Here is a 23,929-nt window from a genome sequence, read left to right as displayed (position 1 = left end):
TTTTTTTTTTTTTTTTTTTTTAAAGATTTTTTTTTTTTTTTTTTTATATTTATTTATTTTTTAGTTGTAGTCAGACACAATGCCTTTATTGTATCTATTCATATGCGGTGCTGAGGATCGAACCCAGGGCCCCGCTCGTGCTAGGCGGGCACGCTACCGCTGAGCCACCACCCAGCCCCTTTTTTAAAGATTTAATCACCATTTTTCTTAATATTTATTTTTTAGTTTTCGGCGGACACAACATCTTTGTTTGTATGTGGTGCTGAGGATCGAACCCGGGCCGCACGCATGCCAGGCGAGCGCGCTACCGCTTGAGCCACATCCCCAGCCCCTAGGCCAAGATTTTAACCCCATCATGCTTATTCAGAGGCTAGAGAAGCGGCTATTTTCTCATTTCCAGAACTCTCTTCCATCTCCCCAGGTCTTTTTGACCTCTCACAGTCCTCTCTGACATAGGATATTTCTATTATATTTCTAGGTTGATGATGGGGCACATGGACTTGGATTTTTAGATTAGGTTTTATGCTCTCCCATGCCCTAATGAATAAAGGAGCTTTGAGTGTAGAAGCTTGGTACTCCTTCCTTCCTGCTGCTGTTCATCCTAGGTACCTAGACATTCAGGCTCCATCAGCAGCTCTGCCACTAGGATGGGCCATTATGAGAACCACAGGCTTACAGAATCAGGGTACAGAGAAAGAAGGTAGCCCTTGGTCTTTGCTGCCCTAGGTAGGCCAAGACCCTCAGTATAGTTACCTCCCACACTGTCTCTGGTCCCTAGCCCATATGGCAGATCCTTGGAAGCTTGGTACCCATTTGTCCAGCACTTTCTTCAGACGCCTCAGATACCTGGCTGGGATGGACCTGCCAGACCTAATGAGCCTAAGACCCAGACAGTAGACAGCCTATATTAACTTACAGGGGTTTGTATGATGGACACCTAAGAGCATCAGATTAGGTCTAAGGCAGTTGGACTGGTTCCAGGCTGGTCCCTATAGGGAGCAGGGTAAGTATATACATGTAGGCTTTCTGAAGTGTCCCCTATACTGCCCTATGCCTCTGCCAAAGACTCGTGCAGGGGTTGGACATCAGAGAAGAACAGAAGTTTTAGCCTCCAGGGAAGTAGTCTCCACCTGGAATAATAAGCCCAGTTTGGCCTCTGATGGGACCTAGGGCAAAGAAGTGAAATATAACTCTGTGAGCATCAAACCAGGGTAGATCATTGACATGGCATCTGCCATTGTGGCCTAATGAGGGTAGGCACCGTGGTGGGTACCAAGCTTCCAAGAATCTGCCACATGGGCTAGGGACCAGAGATAGTGTGGGAGGTGAGTGTACTGAGGCTCTTGGCCTGCCTAGGGCAGTAAAAGCCAAGGGCTACCTCCTTTCTCTGTACCCTGGTTCTGTGATTCTGTGGTTCTCATAATGGCCCATCTAGTGGCAGAGCTGCTGATGGAGCCTGAATGTCTAGGTACCCAGGATGAATAGCAGCAGGAAGGAAGGAGTCCCAACCTTCTACACTCAAAGGGAAAGAACAGACACAGGTGTCAGCAGGGCCCTGCTCTGTGTTACGCTATAACCCTCATTTCCCACTACCACACATGGACCAGGGCAAGGACTCAAATACTGATCTTGGAGGAGGATCCTAGGGGAAATGTCCCTGTCAGCTTCAGATCTGCTACAAGAGTCACCTACTTAGGATCCAGGGAGTCCCAAATGCTGCCCCTGTACAACCACTTGGGGCTGGAAGACTTATATTTGATTTATGGGGGTTTTTTTTTGTTTGTTGGTTGGTTGATAGGTACTGGGGATTGAACTCAGGGGCATTCGACCACTGAGCCACATTCCCAGCCCTATTTTGTATTTTATTTAGAGACAGTGTCTCACTGAGTTGCTTAGTACCTCGCCATTGCTGAGGCTGACTTTAAACTCATGATTCTCCTTTCTTAGTCTCCATAGCCGCTGGGATTATAGGCATGTACCACTGCGCCTGGCGGTTTATGGTATTCTAAGAGCTTTACCATTAATATCCATGTCATACTTATAATGATCTGTTGGAAGCTATGGTTTCCAAGAAGGCTACATGTCAGCCCTTGTCTTTCTGTCTTAATCATGACCATGGTATTCAGCCCTCAGTTCTAGTAGATGACCCTGACAGTCCAGAGCCCTGAAGGAAGGAGGAAGCCTCTGTTTGAGATTCTTTGTTGGCCTTAGACAAGGTGACCTGGGTTGAGAGTATGAGCAGAAAGGACTGCTCAGCTCCATCCCAAACAGGACTTCTCATTGGGCATAGAAGTACAGTCCTATAATCCTATCTACTGGGGAGAGAGAGGCAGAATAATTACAAATTCAAGTCTAGCCTGGGCAATTTAGTGAAAGCCTGTCTCTAAATAAGAAATAAAAAGGGCTGAGGATATAACTCAGTGGTAGAGCACCCCTGGGTTCAATCCCCAGTACTAACAAAACAACAACAATAAAATCAAGGCTTCTCCCAGGAGTCTGTCCCCAGGAGTCTGCTGCTGCCTAATACAGCCTATACTTGAGGAAATGTTAGAGAATGGTGTCAGACATGAGACCTAAGAGGCCAGAAAAGGGCAGTATCTCCAGGATGCATTCATATCTGGATACCATTTTTGTTCTGCATGGACTCCTGACTGTTGAGCTCCAAATCAGCCCCCAAGGGTTAGTTTGCTCCCTAAGGTTGGAACCCCAGCCTTCCCTTATGCTTGGGATCAGATCCTTCAACTGCTTTTGGCCTCCCCTGTTGCGTTCCTCATGACTCAGGGTCACTCCAGGTGAACTGGGCTGCACGAAATAACCACACAAGAGACAGAGATACCTTTTTCTTTGGGGTCCTGTGATGGCTCCTCTGACCTTAAGAGTCCACAGAAAGGGGGGGGGAGAGAGAGAGAGAGAGAGAGAGAGAGAGAGAGAGAGAGAGAGAGAGATGAGGNCAGCAGGCCTGGAGATTTCAAGATTGAGACTAGTCCTATGGCACCCTGTTGAATGTTTTGCTGGATTTTGACACCCTTTTATCTAGTAAAGCTTTTATTTGAAGATCTAGGGCTGCTTTTTTTGAGCTCACCATGGAACATTTTCAAAGACTGATGTGGGTGGTGGGCTCTAAACCCTTGGGAGGTAGAGTGGCCTTTCCCCAGGGCCCTGGGATTGATAGGGAGTGTTGGGAATCAGTGCCTGCTTCTTACTCTGTTACAGGAACCAGTGGGCAAGCCTTACTCTCAGGACCTGTCTCGGAGCCCACAGAGCCTCAGCGACACAGGCTACTCCTCTGATGGCATCTCTAGCTCGCAGAGTGAGATCACAGGTGTTGTGCAGCAGGAAGTGGAGCAGCTAGATAGTGCAGGGGTGACTGGGCCACGCCCACCCAGCCCCTCAGAGCTCCACAAGGTGGGGAACAGCATGCGGCCTTTGTTGGAAGCCCAGACAGTGCCCCCCAGTGGTGAACAGAGCAAGCCACCCTCCAGAAGCACTGGTGAGGAGCAGAAGCGGAGGCCTCGCTCTTTGTCCCTCCTGCCTGAGGCCTTTGACTCAGATGAAGAGCTAGAGGATATCTTGGAGGAAGAGGAAAACTCTTTGGAGTGGGGGCGCCAGAGGGAGCAGCGGGATGCAGCCGAGTCCTCAGATGACTTTGGCAGCCAGCTGAGACATGACTATGTGGAAGACAGCAGTGAGAGTGGCCTGTCCCCTCTTCCACCCCAGCCCCCAGCTCGGGCAGCAGAACTGACTGATGAGGAATTCATGCGACGGCAGATCCTAGAGATGAGTGCTGAGGAAGACAACCTGGAGGAGGATGACACTTCCACCTCTGGGCATAGCCTGGCCAAACATGGCACCCAGAAGATTGGTATCAGGCCCAGGCCTGAGCCTAGCCAAGAACCAGTAGCACTGCCTAAGAGGCGCCTGCCCCACCATGCCACCACAGGTTATGAGGAGCTGCTCTCTGAGGGAGGCCCAGCAGAGGCCACTGATGGCAATGGAGCCCTGCAGGGTGGGCTCCGCCGCTTCAAGACCATTGAGCTCAATAGCACAGGCAGCTATAGTCACGAACTAGACCTGGGCCAAGGTCCTGACCCCAGCCTGGACCGGGAGCCCGAGTTGGAGATGGAGAGCCTGACAGGCTCGCCTGAGGACCGCTCCCGTGGGGAGCACTCCTCTACACTGCCTGCTTCCACACCCAGCTACACATCAGGCACCTCTCCCACCTCTCTGTCTTCATTAGAAGAGGACAGTGACAGCAGCCCCAGCCGTCGGCAACGACTAGAAGAAGCTAAACAGCAGCGCAAGGCCCGGCACCGATCCCATGGGCCTCTGCTGCCTACCATTGAGGACTCCTCGGAGGAGGAGGAGCTTCGGGAAGAAGAGGAGCTGCTGCGTGAACAGGAGAAGATGCGTGAAGTAGAACAGCAGCGCATCCGGAGCACGGCCCGCAAGACACGGCGTGACAAGGAAGAGCTACGGGCCCAGCGACGGCGTGAGCGCTCCAAGACACCACCCAGTAACCTGTCACCCATCGAGGATGCATCCCCCACAGAGGAGCTGAGGCAGGCTGCTGAGATGGAAGAGCTACACCGCTCCTCCTGCTCTGAGTACTCACCCTCACCCTCACTGGACTCAGAGGCTGAGGCCCTGGATGGTGGCCCCACCCGGCTCTACAAGTCAGGCAGTGAGTACAACCTGCCCACCTTCATGTCCCTCTATTCACCAACTGAGCTGCCCTCAGGCAGTTCCACCACTCCCAGTTCTGGGCGACCCCTCAAGAGTGCTGAGGAGGCCTATGAAGAGATGATGAGAAAAGCAGAGCTTCTCCAGCGTCAACAGGGCCAGGTGGCAGGGGCCCGGGGCCCCGATGGGGGACCCCCTCAGCCCACAGGCCCTCGGGGCCAGGGCTCCTTTGAATACCAAGACACCCCAGACCATGACTATGGCAGGGCTGCTCAACCTGCCACAGAGGGCACTCCAGCCAGCCTGGGAGCAGCTGTATACGAGGAGATCCTTCAGACATCACAAAGCATAGTCCGCATGCGGCAGGCTTCCTCTCGGGACCTAGCCTTTACTGAGGACAAGAGGAAGGAGAAACAATTTTTGAATGCTGAGAGTGCATATATGGACCCAATGAAGCAAAACGAAGGCCCACTTACCCCTGGTACTAGTCCCACCCAGCTTGCTGCCCCTGTGTCCTTTTCCACCTCCACCTCCTCAGACGGCAGTGGGGGCCGAGTTATTCCTGATGTCCGTGTCACACAGCATTTTGCAAAGGAGCCTCAGGAACCCCTCAAGCTACACAGCTCTGCTGCCTCCCCCAGCTCGGCCTCTGAGGTAGGCATGTCCTTCTCCCAGGGCCCTGGGACCCCAGCCACCACAGCCATGGCTCCTTGTCCAGCCAGCCTGCCACGAGGGTATATGACTTCAACCTCCCCAGCCAGTTCTGAGCGCAGTCCTTCACCATCTTCCACAGTCCACAGCTATGGACAGAGCCTAACCACTGCAAACTACGGGTCCCAAACTGAGGAGCTATCCCAGGCCCCCAGTGGCCCTGCTGCAGGTGAACGGACTACCAGAGAGAAGCCTCTGAGTGGTAGTGATATTGAGGCTGGCACTCCTCAACCTTCCCGGATATATTCCTATTTTGCAGGCTCTAGTCCGCCTCTCTCCCCATCTTCCCCCTCAGAGAGCCCCACATTCTTTCAAGGCAAGCTGGGTTCAAGGACCACAGCAGAGTTCTCTACACAAACACCAAGTCCAACCCCTGCTCCAGACATGCCACGGAGCCCTGGTGCCCCCACTTCCACCCCTATGGTAGCCCAGGGCACACAAACACCACACCGGCCCAGCACACCTCGCATGGTGTGGCAGCAGTCTTCTCAGGAGGCTCCCTTTATGGTCATCACACTGGCGTCAGATGCTTCCAGCCAGACCAGGATGGTACATGCCAGCGCCTCTACCTCCCCACTGTGCTCACCTACTGACACCCTACCCACCGCTCACAGCTACAGCCAGACAACACCTCCAAGTGTGTCTCAGCTGCCCCCAGAGCCACCTGGCTTCCCACGAGCACCCAGTGCTGGTGCAGATGGACCACTGGCACTATATGGCTGGGGTGCCCTTCCTGCTGAAAACATCTCCCTGTGCCGGATCTCCTCTGTCCCTGGAACATCTAGAGTTGAGCCAGGCCCCAGGCCCCCTGGCAGTGCAGTAGTGGATCTCCGCACAGCTGTCAAGCCCACACCTATCATTCTCACTGACCAGGGCATGGATTTGACCTCTCTTGCTATGGAAGCAAGGAAGTATGGCCTTGCCCTGGATCCAGTCCCAGGACGGCAGTCAACCACTGTGCAGCCTTTGGTTATCAATCTTAACTCCCAGGAGCAGACCCATGCCTTCCTGGGTACTGCCACTACCGTGAGCATCACCATGGCCTCATCTGTGCTCATGGCTCAGCAAAAGCAGCCTGTAGTATATGGAGACCCTTTCCAGAGCCGGCTGGACTTTGGTCAGGGTTCAGGTAGCCCTGTGTGCCTGGCCCAGGTCAAGCAAGTAGAGCAGGCTGTCCAGACAGCACCATACAGAGGTGGGCCCCGAGGAAGACCTAGAGAGGCCAAGTTTGCCAGATATAATCTGCCCAATCAGGTGGCACCTCTGGCCAGAAGGGACATTTTGATCACTCAGATGGGTACCACCCAGAGTATAAGCCTCAAGCCAGGCCCAGTGCCAGAGCCTGGAGCTGAATCCCACCGGGCAACTCCTGCAGAGCTACGATCACATGCTCTGCCAGGTTCCAGGAAGCCACACACATTGGTGGTGCAGATGGGAGAGGGCACAGCAGGTACTGTGACCACACTGCTCCCAGAAGAGCCAGCAGGTGCCCTGGACCTTACTGGGATGAGGCCTGAGAGCCAGCTAGCATGCTGTGACATGGTCTACAAGTTCCCCTTTGGCAGCAGCTGCACTGGCACCTTCCACCCTGCCCCCAGTGCACCTGAGAAGAGTGTGGCAGATGCTGCCCCTCCTGGCCAAAGTAGCAGCCCTTTCTATAGTCACCGGGACCTTGAGGCCCCTGAGCCCCCCACCTACCGGGCACAGGGAGTAGTGGGGCCTGGGCCCCATGAAGAGCAGAGGCCCTACCCACAGAGCCTCCCTGGCAGGCTATACTCTTCCATGTCCGACACCAATTTGGCTGAGGCTGGCCTCAACTACCATGCCAGGTTGGGACATCTCTTTCAGGGCCCCGGACGAGACACAGCTATGGACCTCAGCTCACTGAAGCACTCCTACAACCTGGGCTTTACAGATGGACGCTATATAGGCCAGGGCTTGCAGTATGGATCATTCACCGACCTCCGTCATCCCACAGAACTTTTGTCTCACCCACTTCCCATGCGGCGCTATAGCTCAGTATCAAATATTTACTCAGATCACAGGTATGGCCCACGGGGAGACACAGTTGGCTTTCAGGAGGCTAGTCTGGCTCAGTATAGTGCTACCACAGCCCGCGAGATCAGCCGCATGTGTGCTGCTCTCAACTCCATGGACCAATATGGCGGGCGGCATGGCAGTGGTGGCAGTGGCCCTGACCTTGTGCAGTACCAGCCCCAGCATGGGCATGGGCTCAGTGCTCCACAGGGTCTGTCTCCCCTCAGACCTGGCCTTCTTGGCAACCCTACCTTCCCAGAGGGCCATCCAAGCCCTGGGAATCTGGCCCAGTATGGGCCTACAGCAGGTCAGGGAACAGCAGTCAGACAGCTGATGCCATCCACAGCCACAGTGCGTGCAGCTGATGGCATGATCTACTCAACTATCAATACTCCAATTGCTGCAACCCTGCCTATCACCACCCAGCCTGCCTCTGTACTGCGGCCCATGGTACGTGGTGGCATGTACAGGCCTTATGCATCTGGTGGAGTCACAGCCGTGCCACTTACCAGCCTGACACGGGTGCCCATGATTGCCCCCAGGGTACCTCTTGGACCTACAGGACTGTACCGATATCCTGCACCAAGTAGATTCCCCATTGTTTCTAGTGTCCCACCTGCTGAGGGGCCTGTCTACCTGGGGAAACCTGCTGCTACCAAGGCCCCAGGGGCAGGGGGCCCACCAAAGCCAGAATTGCCAGCAGGGGCTGCACGGGAAGAACCTCTTTCCACAACTGCCCCTACTGCTGTCAAAGAGGCTGTAATAGCCCCAGCCTCTGCCCCACCACCTGGCCAGAAGCCACCAGGAGAATCTGCTACTGGGGGCAGCAGTGGGGTCCTCAGCCGCACTGTGCTTGAGAAAGAGGAAGCATCTCAGGAGGAGCGGCAACGGAAGCAACAGGAGCAGCTGCTACAGCTAGAGCGGGAACGGGTAGAGTTGGAGAAGCTGAGACAACTGCGGCTGCAAGAAGAGCTAGAACGGGAGAGGGTGGAGCTGCAGAGGCATCGTGAGGAAGAGCAGTTGCTAGTGCAGCGAGAATTGCAGGAGCTGCAGACCATTAAGCATCATGTACTGCAGCAGCAGCAAGAGGAACGCCAAGCTCAGTTTGCACTGCAGCGAGAGCAGCTGGCTCAGCAGCGTCTGCAGCTAGAACAGATCCAGCAGCTCCAGCAACAGCTCCAGCAGCAATTAGAGGAACAGAAGCAGAGGCAGAAGGCCCCCTTCCCTGTAGCCTGTGAGGCACCCAGCCGAGGGCCTTCCACTGGTACCACTGAACTGGCCCAGAATGGCCAGTACTGGCCACCCCTAACCCACACAGCCTTCATTGCCGTAGGAGGGCCAGAGGGGCCTGGGCAGCCTCGTGAACCTGTGCTGCACCGGGGTCTTGCCAGCTCTGCCTCAGACATGTCACTGCAGACTGAGGAACAGTGGGAGGCAGCCCGCAGTGGCATCAAGAAGCGGCACTCCATGCCACGCCTGAGGGATATCTGTGAACCAGAGTCAGGGCCTGAACCCTGTGTGGTCAGGAGGATTGCAGACAGCAGTGTTCAGACAGATGATGAGGACGGGGAGGGCCGCTACCTCCTGACCCGGCGGCGCCGACCTCGGCGGAGTGCTGACTGCAGTGTGCAGACGGATGATGAGGACAATGCCGAGTGGGAGCAGCCAGTACGTCGCCGTAGGTCCCGTCTTTCCCGTCATTCAGACTCAGGCTCTGACAGCAAGCATGATGCCACTGCTGTATCATCCACTGCTGCCACCACTGCAAGGGCCATGAGCAGTGTGGGCATCCAGACCATCAGTGACTGCTCTGTGCAGACAGAGCCTGACCAGCTGCCCAGGGTCTCTCCTGCGATCCACATCACAGCTGTCACCGACCCCAAGGTGGAGATCATCAGGTACATATCGGCACCAGAGAAGACTGGGCGTGGAGAGAGCCTGGCCTGCCAGACAGAACCAGATGGGCAGGCCCAGAGTGTTCCTGGACCACAGCTTGTAGGCCCAACTGCCATCAGCCCCTATCTGCCTGGCATCCAGATCGTCACCCCAGGACCCCTGGGCAGATTTGAAAAAAAGAAACCGGATCCTCTGGAGATTGGGTACCAGGCCCACCTGCCCCCAGAGTCTCTCTCACAGCTTGTGAGCCGCCAGCCTCCTAAGTCCCCCCAGGTCCTCTACTCACCAGTCTCACCCCTGTCCCCACACCGGCTCCTGGATACCTCCTTTGCTTCCAGTGAAAGGCTGAACAAGGCTCATGTGAGTCCCCAGAAGCACTTCACAGCTGACAGCACTCTCCGCCAGCAGACGCTGCCTCGCCCCATGAAGACCCTGCAGCGGTCCTTGTCTGACCCTAAGCCCCTCAGCCCTACCGCCGAGGAGTCTTCCAAAGAGAGATTCTCCCTCTACCAGCACCAGGGGGTTCTGGGTAGCCAGGTATGGGCACAGGGGCTGGTCCAGGGTGGGACAGGGGTTTCTGCCTAGCCCGAGGGGCCCCCCCAGAGGGAGGGGTTTCTTCTGGGGTGGGAATGGAGTCACCTGTAGCTCCAGAGGCCCATGGGAAGGAGATGAGGAATAGATTCTTCAGTGTGCATCAGTAGAGCCCACAGTCCAGCAAGGGCAGCCCAGGAAAATACAGACACACTTGGGCCCTCAGCTTTTCATCAAGATACCCCACTAGAAATCTCAGCCTCTCCATAGCACTATCCCTAGTCCATATCTAGTCCATCCCTGCCACTTCTCCCTTCAGGCCTCTTCAGCTCTCATCTCCAAATTTGAGCACCTTTCCCTCTAAACCTCATTTATGGCTGTTTCCTGAGAAATCAGTAATAGCTCTGACTGGGCTACTTCCTACTTCCTGCCCTGGCCAGGCTTTCATTGCTCCAAGGCAAGCCAAGCCCCATGTTCTAGCACCCAAAGCCATCCCAGAGGGCTGCAGTATACTCTCTGACTCATCATGTTCCCTGCCTCACCTGTCCCTCAGTAACTCTGCTTACACACTTATTTGCTCTAGATAGAGACTTCTTATCTGTGGCTTAAGTTTCCAATGATATACTGGGAAAAGAAATGACCTGGCCATGGGCTGCAGTAGTAGGGAGGATGGGGTTTATGAGGGCCTATTGCCAAGAACTTTGAATGCTAGGCTAAGGAGAATGGGCTTTTCCTAAAGGCCCTGGAAGCCTCTTGAAGTTTTAGGAAGGTGAGATAGCACAAGATGGGTATGTAGAGTTTCTGGGGCACAATGTGAGCTTATAGACTGAAGAAAGAGTCCCTGGGGAGAGGAGGTAATAGCCAGAGGCATTATAGAATATATTTACTTTTCTGGGTGTATTGCAGAGAGGATAAAAGAGGAGCCTTGGAGTGGAATTGTGGAGGTGATGGTTGTTGGGGTGGGCAGTGAAGAGCCCTGGTATGTGGGGACACTGGTGTGTGTGGACCCTGTTTTGTGCAGGCCCTGGTGTATTCAGACCTTGGTATATACAGGTCCTGATGTGTGCAAGCAGGTGAGGGAGTAGGATCAGGAGTCTGTGCTGCCAAGGAGGGCAGGTCAGAGCAGCAGGGTAGACCTGGCTCCAGATACACAGGTCCCATGGCCTGGTCATATGGGGCCAGGCTTTGATGGGCATTCATGGTATGTGGCCAAAATAACAAAAGACAGATAACAGAGTGACGAGTTCAAAGAGCTAAACTTATTCCACTACAGGCCCACCTTTATTCTGAGATTTGGGGCATGCTATCTTTTTCTTTATGACATATGGTAAAAGCAGGTGGGAAGCTTTTTTGTAGTCACTTGGCAAGGTAAAAAGTCAGAATCATGGACTGGAGATGCAGCTCAGTGGTAGAACACTTGCCTAGCATGTACCAGGCCCTGAGTGTATTCTCTGCACCTCCAAAAGAAAAAAGTAAGACTCCTGATACAATCCCCAATATATTTTGGGGATTTGGGTGGTCCATGAATCCCAAAATCCACCAGAGATGTGCAAGTGCTCCCACCCTTACGTGGCCTTGGTGAGCATTGTGATTACCTTTCCAGACAGTGAGCTCAACCAGCTACGGCTCCCAGGAAGGCAAAAGCTAAAGGTAAAGGGTCTTCAGGCAGTGCAGAGAACACTGCCAAGGGACCTTGAGCAGAAAACCACTCTGCTAGAGAAAGTGCTGGAGAGAACCCAGAACTTCTCTGGTGGCCCAAGAGAGCAGCAGGCTGACAGAGGGATATGGAGGCCAAGAGCACAACCCAGAGGATTTGGCAGAGGGTTGTAAAGAACAACTAGAGGAGGAGGATGGGCAGGCACCTGAGTAGCATGCCACTTTAGAGAAGAGTGAGGCAGGAAGCAGCAAAAGACAGAGCCTGCAACAACTTAAATGCAATCAGCATATGCCCCTTCCCATAATGCCTAGGATTCACTCTGTTGCACTCTTCCTGTCTATGTCCTCTACTGCCCTCAGCCCCTTACAGCTGCTAGGTCCCAAACCCAGAGCCACCTCAGTGGAAGGCAAATCTACCAGAGATGTGCAAGTGCCCTCAAAGCCACTGTGTGTGAAAACCAGCACAGAAGGCAATCTTCCTCTCCCTGCCCACCTGCTGCCCAGAGCTCTAGGAAGAAGGACTGTAAAATGATCACAGGCTTTCCCTCCATGGCAAAGAAACTAAGACCAGTGGGGTGGGCAGGGTAGGCCTCAAGGCATCAACAGCCCAAGCCAAAGTTTTTCTACCCCATACCCCACCAAGTCACCCACACTTTGGGTCTCAGTGCTGCCCACCCTTCCCTCTGTCTCAGGTGTCGGCGCTGCCACCCAACGGCCTGGTCCGCAAGGTGAAGCGGACACTGCCCAGCCCCCCTCCAGAGGAGGCTCACCTTCCCCTGGCTGGCCAGGCCCCCCCACAGCTGTATGCAGCCAGCCTGCTGCAGCGAGGGCTGACGGGGCCCACCACCATCCCTGCTACCAAGGCCAGCCTGCTCCGGGAACTGGACCGGGACCTGCGGCTGGTGGAACATGAGTCCACCAAGCTGCGCAAGAAGCAGGCGGAGCTGGACGAGGAGGAGAAGGAGATTGATGCCAAGCTCAAGTACCTAGAGCTGGGCATCACACAGCGCAAAGAGTCATTGGCCAAAGACCGGGGTGGCCGTGACTACCCACCCTTACGTGGCCTTGGTGAGCATCGTGATTACCTTTCAGACAGTGAGCTCAACCAGCTACGGCTTCCAAGCTCCACCATTCCCGCTGGCCAGTATGTGGACTTCCCTGCCACTGCTGCTGTGCCACCCACCCCCTCTGGCCCCGCTGCCTTCCAGCAGCCCCGGTTCCCACCTCCGGCCCCTCAGTATACTCCAGGAAGTAGTGGGCCAACTCAGAATGGATTCCCAGCCCACCAGACACCCATCTACCCTGTCCCTAGCACATACCCAGCACCTACCTTTCCTCCTAGCACCAGTTACCCAGCGGAGCCTGGCCTGCCAAATCAGCAGGCTTTCCGTCCCACAAGCCACTATGCAGCCCAAATACCCATGCCAACCACACAGAGCACCCCTTTTCCAGTCCCTACTGATAGTCGGGCCCTACTCCAGAAGCCTCGCCAGACATCACTAGCTGACTTGGAGCAAAAGGTACCCACTAACTATGAGGTGATCACCAGCCCTGTTGTGGCCATGTCTTCAGCCCCCTCTGAAACCAGCTACAGTGGCTCAACTGTGAACAGCAGCTATGAGCAAGGCAAGGTCACTGAGCTGTCCCGGACCAGTGACCGTAGCAGTGTGAGCCAGAGCCCAGCCCCCACCTACCCCCCTGACTCACACTATACCAGTCTGGAGCAGAATGTTCCTCGGAACTATGTGATGATTGATGATATCAGTGAGCTGACCAAGGACAGCACCCCTGCTGTCCCTGATAGCCAGCGACTGGAGCCCTTGGGGCCAGGCAGCAGTGGGAGACCTGGGAAGGAGCCTGGAGAACCAGGTGTCCTTGAGGGGCCTACACTGCCCTGCTGCTATGCCAGAGGGGAAGAGGAATCTGAGGAGGACTCGTATGACACCCGTGGGAAGGTTGGTCATCACCGGAGCATGGAGAACAATGGACGACCAGCCAGTACCCACTACTACAGCGACAGCGACTATAGACATGGAGCTCGAGCAGAGAAGTATGGTCCAGGGCCTGTGGGACCCAAGCATCCCTCCAAGAGCCTGGCCCCAGCTGCCATCCCCTCAAAGCGCAGCAAACACCGGAAGCAGGGCATGGAGCAAAAGATCTCTAAGTTCTCACCTATTGAAGAGGCCAAGGATGTGGAGTCTGACCTGGCCTCCTATCCACCATCTGCTGTTAGCAGCAGCCTGGCCTCTCGGGGCAGGAAGTTCCAGGATGAAATCACCTATGGGCTCAAGAAGAATGTGTATGAGCAGCAGAGGTACTATGGGGTGTCCAGTCGGGATACAGCAGAGGAGGATGACCGCATGTATGGTGGGAGCAGCCGGTCCAGGGTGGCATCTGCATACAGTGGGGAGAAGCTTTCCAGCCATGATTTCAGTGGCCGAGGCAAGGGGTATGAACGGGAACGGGAGGCTGTGGAGCGACTTCAAAAAGCGGGCCCCAAGCCTTCATCCCTGAGCATGGCCCACAGCCGGGCACGGCCCCCCATGAGGAGCCAGACCTCTGAAGAGGAGAGTCCCGTCAGTCCCTTAGGGCGGCCCCGCCCTGCTGGGGGCACCCTCCCTCCTGGGGATACCTGCCCACAGTTCTGCTCCAGCCACTCCATGCCTGATGTCCAGGAACATGTCAAGGATGGACCACGGGCCCATGCATATAAGCGTGAGGAGGGCTACATCCTGGATGATTCCCACTGCGTGGTTTCTGACAGTGAAGGTAATGGCAGCTGGGGGTGATTTCAGCAGTTGCTCAGCACCTGGGGGGCCTGCCTGCCTGTGAGGCCCTGGGACCCAAGATGTCCCATCAGGTCTGGCATCTTATCCAGTGGGCCCTGCTGCAGGCTGACCTTGCCTGTTCCACCTGCACCTTACTTCCTGGTTGTGGGAGGGTGGGCTGGGGACCTAGTGATCGCTTGTGGCTGTGGTGCCCACTCTGGTGTCTTTGCATGGCTTCCGCTAGGCCTCCCCTGCAGACATCTTGGGGGTTGATGGTGTTCTGTTTTTGGTCTCTGAAGCGTATCACCTGGGCCAGGAGGAGACGGACTGGTTTGATAAGCCCCGGGATGCCCGCTCCGACCGGTTCCGGCACCATGGGGGCCATGCAGTCTCCTCCACCCAGAAGCGAAGCTCTGCCAGGCACAGCTACCACGACTACGATGAACCCCCCGAGGAGGGCCTGTGGCCTCATGATGAGGGTGGCCCAGGTCGCCATGCCTCAGCCAAGGAACACCGGCACCACAGCGAGCATGGGAGGCACTCAGGCCGTCATGCTGGTGAGGAACAGGGACGGCGTGCTGCCAAACCACATGTTCGGGACATGGGTCGTCATGAGGCCCGGCCCCACCCTCAGCCCAGCCCTGCCCCAGCCATGCCGAAGAAGGGTCAGCCTGGATATCCTGGCTCTGCTGAATACTCACAGCCATCCCGTGCTCCATCAGCATACCATCATGCCTCTGACAGCAAGAAGGGCTCCCGGCAGGCCCACTCTGGGCCTGCTGCACAGCAGCCAAAGTCGGAATCCCAGGCACAACCACAAGGTCGGCAGGTAGCTCCAGGGCCACAGCAGTCACAGCCACCAGCATCCAGACAGACACCCTCTGGGACAGCATCACGCCAGCCACAGACACAGCAGCAGCAAGGTCTTGGACAGCAGCCTCCCCAGCAGGCCCCATCACAGACTCGGCTGCAGCAGCAGAGCCAGCCAATCACCCGGGGCCCAGCCTCTGCTTCTAGCCAGCCAACAGGGAAGCCTCAGCCAAGCTCCATGACAGCCCCAGCCCCCCATCCAGGAGGACTGGTAAGTAGGGTCCTGTGCATGGGTCCCACCCAAGGTAGATGCAACAGCTGAAGCTTTAACATCTCCTTGATTCCAGACTGGGTGTGGGCAGTGTCGATGGGCAGGAGCTCAGCTTTAAGTTCTGTGTTGCAGCCACGGGCAGAACAGACAAATGGCTCTAAAGTGACAGCCAAAGCACCCCAACCAGGGAGGGCTCCTCAGGCCCAGCCAACACCGGGACCTGGACCTACAGGTGAGGCTACACCAAGCACTGTTTTCTCCCTATACTCACCTGCACCTTAAGCTTCCCTCACTGCATGGCCTCATTAATCCACAAGAAGTTGCCCAGTGTGTTGCAGACCTCCCAGCAGAAAATGAACCTGGGTTGGAGCCAATGAGGTCCTCCACACTGGGGCCTTAAGGCCCTTGCTGCCTTGGGCAAAGAACCTAGAAGGCACTGGTGAACACAGGACCAAACCATGGCTTCTTACTTTCTCCTTTCCCTTCCTTCCTCTCCTCTGCCTTTTCCTCTTTTCCCTCTTCTTTACCTTCCTCAGTCTTTTTATTTTTTCTGATTCCTCCCACCCTTTCTTTTCCTATTCTTATCTTTATATTGCTTTAGCCCTTTCCTCATACTTCCACCTCACAGGCCTCCTGTGTTCAGGTTTCCTTATGGCTACTTTTCCACTCAAACCCTGAACAGCTAGGCCAAGGTATGACTTATGATGGTGGTTCCTTTCCCTTTAGGCATGAAGACTGGAGCCAGGCCAGGAGGAACACCAGGGGCTTCTGCTGGTCAGCCAAGTACAGATGGAGAGAGTGTTCTCTCCAAGATCCTTCCTGGTGGAGCAGCAGAGCAAGCTGGCAAGCTTACAGAAGGTATGCACTGCCTGTGGACAGGGCCTTGGTGTGTAGCCACTCCAGGGCCTTGCTCTTGAGGAGTCTAGGTCTGTGAGATGTTCCAGGTTCAGTCATCTAGGCACAGCGCTCACCTACTGCTGCCTAGCGGTTCCCTGGGCTAGTCCTGCCCACCACCCTTCCCCCACCCCGCTAAGCTTGGCTTCATTGTGCCAAATGACCCCAACTAGGAGGGGTCTGGCCCAATTCCTGATATTTCTCTTCTTTCCGTGTCAACAGCTGTCTCTGCTTTTGGCAAAAAATTTTCCTCATTCTGGTGACCATGCCCAGCAGGGTGAGTATACCTGGCCTCTCCCGGGAAAGGGAGGAGGGGATGTAAGTTCCATGGTGTCCCAAGAACCTAGTCTTCAGTAGGTAGTGTGGCCAGAGATACAATGTGCTTTCATGGGAGTGTGAGAGGAGAAAGAGGTGGGACACTGTTTACAAAGCCCCCAATGTAAGGCCAACTTGGTAGAGTTCTCAACAAAGGGAAGCTAAGGCTAATGACCCCTTATCTTTTTTGACATCCCTTACCTATCTACAGTGCTGTCCCAGCTATGAGCTGGCATTGCATTGTAGGTAGGGCCTGCTGATAGAGCTCCTCCCAACCCTCCTCTGTAAATTCTCCACAGGCTCTTGAAGACATGAAGCAAGATGATAACATTGCTGTGGAAAAATCTCTGGAGTCAAAGGCCTGGGCGCAGCTCTGAACTCTGCGTATAACAGTGAGTGTCAGGACCAAGGTGGGATGACCAGATGAAGGGATGAAGGTCCAAGGCCTTCATCAAAGGGGAGAGAAGCCAGAGTGCTGGCTGAGATGGTGGCAGATTAGTCAGGTAATACTGGGAAGGGGCGGGGCCCTACAACACAGTATGCTGGGCACTGAGTCCAAAGTCATCCTGGGGGACAAGGCAGTGTGGTTCCTGTAGGGGACATATCTCTTCCCTGATGCCTGATGCTGGTAACTTTTCCGTTAGGAGAAGCCAGAGTTCCCAAACCCTGTAGAGCTTAGCAGCTCTGGGGATGAAGTCAGGACAATGTTGGCATCACAGGCTTAGCCTAGAGTCCATAGATAAAAAAGTAGAATAAGTAGAGAGGAAAGGGACATAGAGGAAACAGGGGATTAACTCAGACAGTCTTAGTCCAAGACTAGGATAGCCCAGGGAGAGAGTAGAAGGGCATTAGGATGGAAGCCCTGGCTCTGTCTGGACTGCAGTGGCCAAGGCAGGCCATTCTGCCCTCCCAATGTTCCTCCTGAAGCCTGTCCTGGCCCTGGCCTCAGCCCTACCTCAACAGAGGGAGGAAGACATGCATCATCCAGGATGAGGGGAGAGTAGCCTGGCTGTTGGTCCTGCTCTGTGCATAGACAGGTACCACCTCCCAACATCTCTTAAACCTGAGGCCTTTCTTCACTCCTCCTGTGCTACTCTAGAGTTAAGAATAAGGAGGCATATGCACAGCAGGGCCTGGCAGTCAGCAAGCAGGTCACTTGAAGCCCATGGGCCAGAAAGTGCCCTTGCCCAGGCCAGGCCTGCTTGCAAGAGGGAAAGAACTGGGTTTAGGGCCCAAAGGCTACCTGTCTGTAGAGGAGCAGTAGGGGGCCCTAGATAGGATCATTCTTCCATCTATTTATTCAACAGATATTTGTCAAGCCCCAAGAATGTGCTAGGCCCTGTTTTAGGCATTGAGGATATAGCAGTAAACAAAATCAAGTCCCTACCCTCTGAAGCTGACAATCTTTTTTTTTTTTTTTTCTTTGCTACTGGGAATTGAACCCAGGAGCTCTTTACCACTGAAGCACATCCCCAGTCCAGTCCTTTTTGTTATTTTGAGACAGGGTCTTGCTGAGTCACTTACTGTCTTGCCAAATTGCCAAGGCTAGCCAGAACTTGTGATGCTACTGCTTCAGGCTCCCAAGTTGCTGGGATTACAGGTGTGCACCACCATACCTGGCTGCTGGCAGATCTATTAAGGAAGACAGAATAAATAAGTTTAAAACTAAAATTTAAAAGGTGATATCTAAAGTGTTGTGAAGCAGAGTTATGGGAGCAGTGGGGTCTACTCTAGAGAAAGTTGTAAGAGCTGAAGGTATGTGAGGTAAGGCTTGGAGCTGGAGAAAAAGCCACTAGATGTTCCCAGGTGAGGAAACAGTGCCAACAGAGATTCTGGTACACTGACAGGCCTCAGAGACAGGCAAAAAACCAGTTGTGCTTGGAGAAAGGTGGTCAAGGGCAAAGTCTAAGGGGGTGAGAGTGAGTTGAGGTGGACTTTTAAAGTCAAAGTAAAGTGCTTGGAATTTATTCTAATTACAGTAGCCACAGTGAAGCCCCAGCGTCCTTCCTGACTTCACCCCCACGACAGTGGGCTTCCTGCTGCTTTATGGCTCAGGTGGATGTTTCTTGGAGTTGCTGTGGAACAGACCTGAGATCAGAAGTGGTGCCGAGGGGAGGGAAAGAAAGGGAAGCCCAAGGTTCATGAAAATACCCACCTTAAGTTGGGATCAGGGCACTATTATATTTGAAGGGAAAGGTAGCACAGATGTGGCTTTGTTCTGCATTCTGCCACACAGTGTGAGTGGGCCAGCCATTGAGACCACTGCCTTTGTAGTTAAAGGAATCTTTTTTTTTTAAGTTCCAGCATTCGGCTAATGATTGGGCCAAATGATTGAGAAGTTACTGTGTGTACATCTCCTGATGTTTATTTTATTTATTTTTAGAAATACTGGGGATTGAACCCAGTGGTACTTTATCACTGAAATACATCCCCAGCCCTTTTTATTTTTTATTTTGAGACAAGGTCTCACTGATTTGCTGAGCCAAGTCTCAAACTTGCAATCTTCCCGCCTCAGCCTCCTGACTAGCTGGGATTATCGGCATGTGCCACTGTGCCTGGCCCCTGATATCTTCTAGGTTAATTTCAGAGATGAGCTGGGAAAGGCTTGTCATTTGAAACAAAAATCCCATCTCCTTCACTCTCAAGCACAATTACAAAGAACTTTTATGATACTGAAGGAGATGTCAAACCAAGAGCAGTGGCACATACTCAGCCACTCAGGAAGCTAAGACAGGAAGATTACTTGAGGGGCTGGGGCTATAGCTTAGCCGCAAAATGCTCACCTAGCATGTGCGAGGCCCTGGGTTCGATCCTCAGCACCACATAAAAATAAATAAATAAATAAAAATATTGTGTGCAACTACAACTAAAAAATAAATATATATTTAAAAAAAGGAAGATTACTTGAATCTAGGAGTTTGGGGCCAGTATGGGTACCATACTGAGACCCCCACCCCAAAGGGGGAAAAAAGAAAAAAAAGAATATGTCCCTACTTGGTAGACATGATTCTTCTTTATTCCTGTTTTTCTCTCTATGACCTCTAACCTATCCAAGTACCCACCTCCCACAAAAGCATGGGATCCCATGGGTGAGGAGAAGACAGGTTGTTGGCATATCTGAGAGTAACATGACTATGCAAGTAGCTGCTCATGGTTCTTGACAAACCCTTTCTTTTCTTTTTTCCTTCCTTTCCTCCTTTCTTCCTTTTCTTTTCCAAGCATCTACATCTGGCAAATCCTTGGCCCAAAGACTGATACCCAGTGGGCCATGGCAGGCAGGCCTCAGTTGAGGACGGGATGTTTCTTCACCTGGGTGAAGGATCTGCTGAACAAGTGAGACGACTGGCCCCGGGACCTTTGATTGTCTTTCCAGAGACCTTGCCTTCCTCAGGCCCAGCCGTCGTTGGGAGGGAGGAGCCCTCTCCAGAACCCTGCCACAACAGTTGTCCGCTGTTCTTCCCACAGCTGCTTCTCTGAGGCCCGGCTGGCCAGGCTTCCAATGCGTTATACACAGAGTTTGGGAGCATACTGCCCTCCCTCTGAGATGCCAGAAGTTTTTCCACAGCCTTGGAGAGGGGCTTTGACTGAGGGCTGGGGGCCCTGGGCTCCATTTCCTTCACATTCCAGCTGGCCCAGATCCCTCTGAGTCCACAGGGGCCTCCCCCTTCACCCTGACCTTTGGGTGACATCAAAGCAGACCTCCATGTGGCCAGCATGGGGTTGGGAGAACTTTACACACTTTAGGACCTAACACTGTCTCATCACTGAAATAAGAGGCCATAGACCGAAAAGCAGCGTGGGCGCTGGCTGAGGCTTCTCCCAGCCCATGGATGGCAGTGTGCTAGCATACCTGCCATCATCTTAAAGCCATCCCCCCAGCCATCATGAGCATCCCAGTGGCACCGCCATTGTGTCAACCAGCCGGCTCCTCATCAGTACACCTGGGGATTTCTTTTGATTTCAAGAACAGCCTTAATCATTCCAATTTGATTTCCGTGTATACCTCATAAACATTTTTTTTCTTTCCTTCCCTTTCTCTTTCCTTTGCTCACTCCCTGCCTCTCCCATCACCACCTTGTGACTGATGGTTTGGTTTCCTCTCTGCTCTGCCCCAGCTCAGCACAGGGAGAATGCTGACTTAGAAGCAATAGGGGGCAGCAGGCCACCAAGAGCACAACCCCAGGGCGAGGTCTAAGGAGGCCCCTCAGCCCGCCTCTGTTTACTGTGCAATTTCAGTCCTTCGTAAGCCATCACCAGTGGGTGTGCTCAGAGCAGAGGTGCCAGGGCTTCTGCCAACCGAGGGAAAGGCCCAGAGCTATGTGCAAGGGAGTGTGGCACCGTCTGTCCACCTGGTGGATTAGGCGGCATCCTTACCAAGGCCCTTCCCTTGAAGGCCTCCCTTCATCCTGGGCACAGCCACAAATCTCATCTCTAACGTTCTATGCAATGAAATATAAACCCTCAAAGACAACTGTTAATATTTAATAAATTCCATGTTATGTATAAGGAGTTAATTGCAAACATGCAATTGAGAAACCAGATAGATATGCTCATATCATCACCCCACCCAGTCCCTACTCCCACTCTGTGAGTGTGTGTGTGTGTGTGTGTGTGTGTATGAAATTCTCAGTCTGTGGCATGTTTGACCCATGGCAGAACTCACTGCTGCCAGGTGAGTCACCGCCTGTCCTGCAGTGGAGCATGCACAGCTCGCAGCCTCTTTGCACGATTCATCCATTTTAAATGCTCAACCCTCTTGCTTGGAGTTCTTTTTGCCTCTAGAACCTCTCCTTCAGGAGCACTTCCAGCTTACTTCTGTACAAGCCAGTGAGGATCTGCCAGAATTGCTGCCTAAGCATGCCAGATTGGAGGGCAGACAGTACAAGGCCCCACACACCCTAGTTTTCTCTGTCCCCAAGATAGGTAAAAAGGAAACCCTGGAGTAGGAACCTGCACAGGATGCATGTGTATAAAAGTTCTGAGGTTTTATGTAGGATTTCTGTCCATATTCCATTTTCTTCTCCTACTCCCAGCTCTGAACCAGAGGCATCTGGCTGCCCCTGCCCAGCAGGGCATTTCTCAAGGTCAGAGGTGGACTGCATTCTTGGCCAGAGAAGCAGAGGCCAAGAGCAGATCCTGAGACCCCAGATCCTGACTGAACCTGCTTCATACCTCTCCTTGTGGCTGGGAGGTTCAAAGGGCTGTGAGCCTGGAGATCTGGACTGGAGCCAGGGGATTAAAAAGTGCTCAGGAAGAGCTGGGTTTTTGGCATTTTAATGGCCTTTGGCTGGCAATGTCATCCAGAGCAAGTGAACTTTTCACATCAACAGTGGCATTAAGCTGAGCTTCTTGAGAAACTTCTCAATAGCAAAACTTATGGAAAATCTTGTGCGGCCCTCTCTGCTTCTGTCCCCAGGACCTTTCCCTGCCTCTTTCCTCTTCTCTAAAGCCCTAGTATCCCACTGTCATCAGCTTCTCCACTGCTGAGCCAGGAATGGGACAGGCAGTTACTACCTGACCCCTTGGGGTCTGACCTTCCTTCAGAGCGTTCTGTTTTGTACCACACATTTCTCAGGGGTCCACATCTCTCATGCTTGTCTATAAGACCTACATACCCCTTCAGAGAGGGATACTATCAGTCCACTCTGGGATAGGAAGCTCCCAATCTCCATGTTGGATCTAAGACCCTGGCCTCCTGGGATTTGACCTCTCTCATGCCATGGGTCAGCTACCTCATCCCAGAGATCAGACCTGGGCCATCTGAGCAAGGGCTGAGGGAGGCCATCATCTAGGTCCTCTTGCCACCCAGGACCAGGTCTGTGTGGGATGTGATACCAAGGCAATAACTCTTTCCACTAATGGGACTAGAGTGTAGGCAGGGAGATGTCAACCAGTCAGCCTCCATCAGGCCTAATCTGAGGCTTTAAAGTGTTGGCTTTTCAGTAAATTTCCTTTGTGACCAAATCCTCTGAGTTTGAAATTTCTGACTTCTGCCACTCCCTATCCTGCATAGAAGCCATAGGACATATCATTGCCCCTTTGTGAAGATGGCTATGGCAGGCCTATGGGTCAAGGGTGTCATAGCCCTTGTGTGGGATGCAGCTGTGACTCTAGAAGCAATACAGCCAGTGGCTGAGGGACCAACATTTGGTGGCTTGGGAAATAGAGAGCAATAGGCACATCTCCAAATAGGGAAGAAGTGACTGGGATGCAGTCCAGGCCACATCCATTCCCCCCTCCCCCAGTGTCATGAGCAAGGGCACTCTCTCCTCTGCCTACTTGAGGTTTTAATGCACTCACTTCATAGTAATAGCATCCTCCCTACCACCATCCTGTTAGTCCTGGGCATGGCATGCAGTCTTAAGGCCCACAATGAAAGAACAGTAGTGGCAGCAATTCTGGCCTGTCCTCTAGAGCCTGAGGGGAATTTCCCAGGCTGGTCTTTGCCTTGACCAGGTAGTCCTGCCCTATTGGCCCCTCCCCCTGCTCTCTTACCCAACCCATGCTGTAAATACTTATCATCATGGACTCCAACAGGGTCAGAGGGACAGGCCTTGGAGATTCCATCTCTGTCGCCCCAGGTGCCAGCCCCTGCTGCCATATGCACTGAGTGGCACTGGAGAGCCATAGAAATTGTGAGATGTTGTGTGCATGTGAACGTGCGTGTCCATGCGTGTGTGTCTGTCTGTCTGTCTGTCTGTCTCTGCCTCATTCAGCCTCTGGGGTCAAATCAACTCCTTCTCTCCAAGTGCAGTACACTGGAGAGTGGTGGCCACTCAACACCTTTTCCTCTAGCTTCCATGTCTTGTTTTTGCTTTTCCTTCCCCCCTCTCTCCCTTTCTTTCCTTTTTTCCTTCTCCTCTTTATTTGAGGGGGGAAGGGTGCTGTACAAAGTCAAACAATCAAGTTTACAGTTGTAAGTGCAATGACCCGAGTCCTCCACATGACCTTGTGAATTGTGTGCCGTCCTCCTGTGCTCTGTGAGAACTCGTGGTACTTCAGTGTCCCTTCCCCTGTATTGTGACAAGGTAATTCTGTGGTATCAGAATAAAAGGACTTGGTATAAACAACGTGCAGACTGTCTCTGGGATGGTTTCTAAAATCTGAAGCCATAGCTAAAGGGGTAAATACCAAAATTTTTGATATTTGTATCCACGATTAAAGGAAAAAGAGTAAAAGAGCAAAATTTCAGAAGTGCTGGCATGGGGCATAGTGTTGCTCAGTGGTAGTGCGCTTGCCTAGCTTGCCTGAGGCCCTGGATTTCATCCTGGGGAGAAAAAAAGCAAGCAAGCTATGGTATGACCCAGACTGAGTCCACACTAAGCCATTCCAAGACAATGGGCCCTCCATAAAAGCACCC

At 53.3% G+C, this 23,929-nt stretch overlaps 1 protein-coding gene across 1 annotated transcript; it reads left to right on the top strand.

The window, feature by feature from the left end:
- Nucleotides 1–3,129: 3,129 nt before the first annotated feature.
- Nucleotides 3,130–23,724, top strand: Bsn (bassoon presynaptic cytomatrix protein; the record flags this gene model as incomplete). Its single annotated transcript, XM_015486778.2, has 8 exons — nucleotides 3,130–9,861; nucleotides 12,204–14,280; nucleotides 14,579–15,360; nucleotides 15,493–15,592; nucleotides 16,087–16,218; nucleotides 16,477–16,531; nucleotides 16,869–16,961; nucleotides 19,789–23,724. Coding segments are annotated over 6 exons (9,864 nt in total), but the record flags the coding sequence as incomplete, so codon positions are not given.
- Nucleotides 23,725–23,929: the final 205 nt, after the last annotated feature.

Source organism: Marmota marmota, unplaced genomic scaffold (assembly GCF_001458135.2).
Source record: "Marmota marmota marmota unplaced genomic scaffold, marMar, whole genome shotgun sequence".
Lineage (NCBI taxonomy): Eukaryota > Metazoa > Chordata > Mammalia > Rodentia > Sciuridae > Marmota > Marmota marmota.
The sequence above is the reverse complement of the archived record's forward strand: the minus strand, read 5'-3'. Positions and strand labels throughout refer to the sequence as shown.